General features: G+C 41.1%; 1 protein-coding gene across 1 annotated transcript; it reads left to right on the top strand.

Annotated features, from left to right (window-relative positions):
- Positions 1–337: 337 nt before the first annotated feature.
- LOC104991716 (olfactory receptor 52D1-like) lies at positions 338–1288 on the top strand. The gene has a single exon (XM_010844306.1). The coding sequence runs from the start codon at positions 338–340 to the stop codon at positions 1286–1288; it is 951 nt and encodes a 316-aa protein (XP_010842608.1).
- Positions 1289–4069: the final 2781 nt, after the last annotated feature.

The following is a 4069-nucleotide window of genomic DNA, read 5'->3' as shown; positions in this document are numbered from 1 at the left end:
AAAGGAGAAAAATACAAGATATTCCTCACAACATGCACTAAGAAAGGTTATATTTGCATGATATTAATAGTTGATGATTTTCACACATTAGAATATTAGGCAGGAATGGAGAGGTTTCACTGTAAGATGAAAATCTTAGAAGGGGGCGTATTAGCTACAAAGCTATTTTAATTACTCAGGAAAGAAATGAGGAAGGCATGATTTGGAGTAGAACTGGTAGAAATGGAAGAAAGGTATGAAATTAAAGATTTGTAGGAGAAATAGATTGTTTCTAAGATGAATTTATTTCACCTTATAATAGCTTTCAGGAAGGTAAAGCCTGATTCTCTGCATCATTATGGTTTCTGCATCTGTCCCCAATGACACTATCTTCCATCCTTCCACATTTATTCTACTTGGAATCCCTGGGATGAGAGATCAGCACATTTGGGCTGCCATCCCCTTCTGCTCCATGTATATCCTCGCTCTGGTTGGCAATGGAACTATCCTCTACATCATTATGAAGGAGAGAACTCTGCACGAGCCAATGTACCTCTTCCTGTGCCTGCTGTCTATCACTGACCTGGTACTTTGTTCAACCACATTGCCCAAAATGCTAACAATCTTCTGGCTTAAGTCCTACATAATATCTTACCAAGGCTGCCTCACCCAGATGTTTTTCGTGCATACAATCTTTGCCACAGAATCAGCTGTTCTGCTGGCCATGGCTTTTGACCGCTACGTGGCTATCTGCCATCCACTTCATTATGCATCCATCCTCAACGCCATGGTGATTGGGAAGATTGGTCTGGCATGTGTGGTCCGTGGCCTTCTCTTTGTTTTCCCCTTTGTCATCCTCATAGAACGCCTACCTTTCTGTGGACATCACATCATCCCTCACACCTACTGTGAACATATGAGCATTGCCAAACTGGCCTGTGCCAGCATCAGGCCCAACACCATTTATGGTCTCACTGTGGCCCTTTCAGTCACTGGCATGGACGTGGTCCTCATCGCCACTTCGTATGGCCTAATCCTGCGCGCTGTGCTGCGCCTGCCCTCGAAGGATGCCCAGTTCCGAGCATTTAGCACTTGTGGAGCTCATATATGTGTGATTCTTGTATTCTATGCACCTGCCTTTTTTTCCTTTTTCACCCACCGCTTTGGCCAGCAAGTACCTCCTCACGTGCATATTGTACTTGCAAATCTCTATCTCCTTGTGCCCCCTGCTCTCAACCCCTTGGTCTATGGCATTAACACCAAACAGATCCGCCTGAGAATATTTCACTTTTTTATGGGGAGAAGATAGTTAAGTCTCTCCATAACCCAAGGAAGAACTGGTAAAGCTGTAATTAATTTTCTACTTTCTCAAACATCTCTTATCCTTATACTATAAGTTGCTGTTTCTGCCAATCTTAGCAAGCCAGTTGTTGTTCAGTCACTAGGTCGTGTCTGACTGTGATTGCATGAACTGCAGCCCACCAGGCTTCCCTGTCTATCTTTCACTATCTCCTGGAGTTTGCTCAAACTCATATCCATTGAATCGATGATGTCATACAACCATCTCATTCTTTTTTGCTCCCTTTTCCTCCTGCCCTCAATCTTTTCCAGTGTCAGAGCCTTTTCCAATGAATTAGTTTGCATCATGTGGCCAAGGTATTGGAGCTTCAGCTTCAGCAACAGTCCTTTCAATGAACATTCAGGATTGATTTCCTTTAGGACTGACTGGTTTGATCTTGTTGCAGTCCAAGGGACTCGAGTTTTCTCCAGCACCATAATGAGAAAGGATCAGTTTTTCAGTGGTCAGCCTGCTTTATGGTCCAACTCTTATATCCGTTCATGACTACTGGAAAAACCATAGCTTTGACTATAAGGACCTTTGTCAGCAAAGTGATATCTCTGATTTTTAATACAGTGTCTAAGTTTGTTATAGATTTTCTTCCAAGGAGCAAGCATCTTTTAATTTTGTGGCTATAGCCACCTTCTGCAGTGATTTTAGAGCCCAAGAAAATAAAATCTGCCACTGTTTCCACTTTTTCCCAACCTATTTGCCAATGAAGTGATGGGACCAGATGCTATGATCTTAGTATTTTGACTGTTGAGTTTTAAGCCAGTTTTTCCACTCTCCTCTTTCACCTTCATCAGGAGGCTCTTTAGTTTCTGTGCTTTTTCTGCCATTAGGGTAGTGTCATCTGCATATCTGAGGTTATTGATATTTCTCCCAGCAATCTTGAGTCTAGCTTGTGATTCATCCAGCCAGGCATTCACATGATGCACTCTGTATATAAGTTAAATAAGCAGGCTGACAATATACAGCCTTGACATACTCCTTTCCCAATTTTGAACCAGCCCATAGTTCCATGGCCAGTTCCAACAGTTGCTTCTTGCCCTGCCTACAGTTTTTCCAGGAGCCAGGTAAGGTGGTCTGTTATTCCTATCCCTTAAATAATTTTCCACAGTTTGTTCTGATCCACACAGTCACAGCAAGTCAGTACCATGTATTATCTGAGAGGTTTGGAAGAACAGCTCATTTATACCTGCTATATATATAGAAAATTAGTTTCTTAGAATGCTATTATATGGCCTGTTCATGGGCCTATAGGTCTTGAATCTTCCTAGGAAAAGATCAGGAAACAATATAGTAACTTTGAATTGGTAGTAAGAATCATAGAAAATTATTCTTTCTACATAAGAAATCCCATGTGCTGGAAATAGATAAAAAGTGGTCAAAAAAGAACTATTGACTTATAGTCAGCCCCAAGGAACTGAGAATAACACACACACTGATTAATTGATTGTTTACACTTTCTTTGATCAAGAGTGTTTGCAAGAGTGTTTGTTAGTCCTAGGTCAGAGATGGCTGTCAGAGGGCAGGATCTTTTGGATCTGGAATTAGATTTGAAAGAGATGAAGATGACTGCTGGGTGCTTAAATGTGAGAAGTCTGGAAACACATGTATCAGTGGGAAAGCCACAGCACAGGTTTCTCAACAAATTACTTCAAAGTGACACTTTGTCACTAATATTTACTTTATGACCAATGACCTTTGCATTTTCCCGATATTGTCAGAGCAATTATGTTTTACATGCAAATGATTTTGTGAGTCATTATGGACATATCCTGATATTTTCTTTATCTCATATAGTCAACAATACATTGTGTATATTAGAAACCCCAGGACACAGAGTTTTCTGCTAATGGTATCCAAATTGACACAATAGAACAATGAAAAGAAATAGAGGCTTACGATCATAAAGGAAGAAAGACAAATATCATTACTAACGAATGACAAGATTTTTCTACAGAGAAAACCCATAAGCCTCTAGAGATAGATTTTTAAAACTAATGATATTTAAAGAAATTTGCTGAGTTCAAAGTAAATAAATAAAATCACGAACTGACACATTTTTATGTAAAGCCACAATTAGGAATGCATATTTTTAAAATTTATAGCAATAGCAACAAAATCTGTGGTACTTTAACAGAAATGTGCATGGTCTCTATGTTAAACAATTAAGAAAGTGTTTGAAATATATTTGAAAAAATAAAAAAGAATATATAGATCTCCCTGTGGAAAGCCAGGTCCTGTAACTGATTCTCCTGACTCCAAGACCTGAGCTTCAAAGGTTTGTCCCAGACACATTCCAGAGAATTTTGTACCAGAACTCAGATGCACAGTCCAGCTGACTACTGATAAATGCCTGAACGCTGTTTCGGAAGAGGCCCTTCCCCCATCAGCTACTCTTTCTCTCATCAATTAGAAGAGTTGGATATGGGGGGAGGCAGGAATCCAGGGCCGTGCTTGGTTTCTTCTGACCCTTCTTGCTACATGGGACTCACAGTGTGCCCCCTGGCCCCACCCAACCTGTCCCCTTCTCATACAGCTTTAAAACCTTACTACTTTTATTTAAAGAGGAACCGGATTGGAGCAAGTGGCTTCCCCTGCCCTGAACACCTTGCATTTCCTGTGGGGGACACAGGAGGCATAGTGGGTAGGGGGTGGTGCATGAACACCATCTCCCGGGGCTTGGGGATGTCTTCCTGGCAACATGGCAACAGGGCTGTTGCACATGTTTGTTTGGAAAGCACG

Source organism: Bison bison, unplaced genomic scaffold, assembly GCF_000754665.1.
Source record: "Bison bison bison isolate TAMUID 2011002044 unplaced genomic scaffold, Bison_UMD1.0 scf7180017847937, whole genome shotgun sequence".
NCBI lineage: Eukaryota > Metazoa > Chordata > Mammalia > Artiodactyla > Bovidae > Bison > Bison bison.
Note: the sequence above shows the minus strand (reverse complement) of the source record. Positions and strands in the feature narration are given on the sequence as shown.

Excerpts from the sequence above, each read along its gene's own strand:
- LOC104991716 (XM_010844306.1), top strand. The coding sequence starts at position 338 with ATGGTTTCTGCATCTGTCCCCAATGACACTATCTTCCATCCTTCCACA.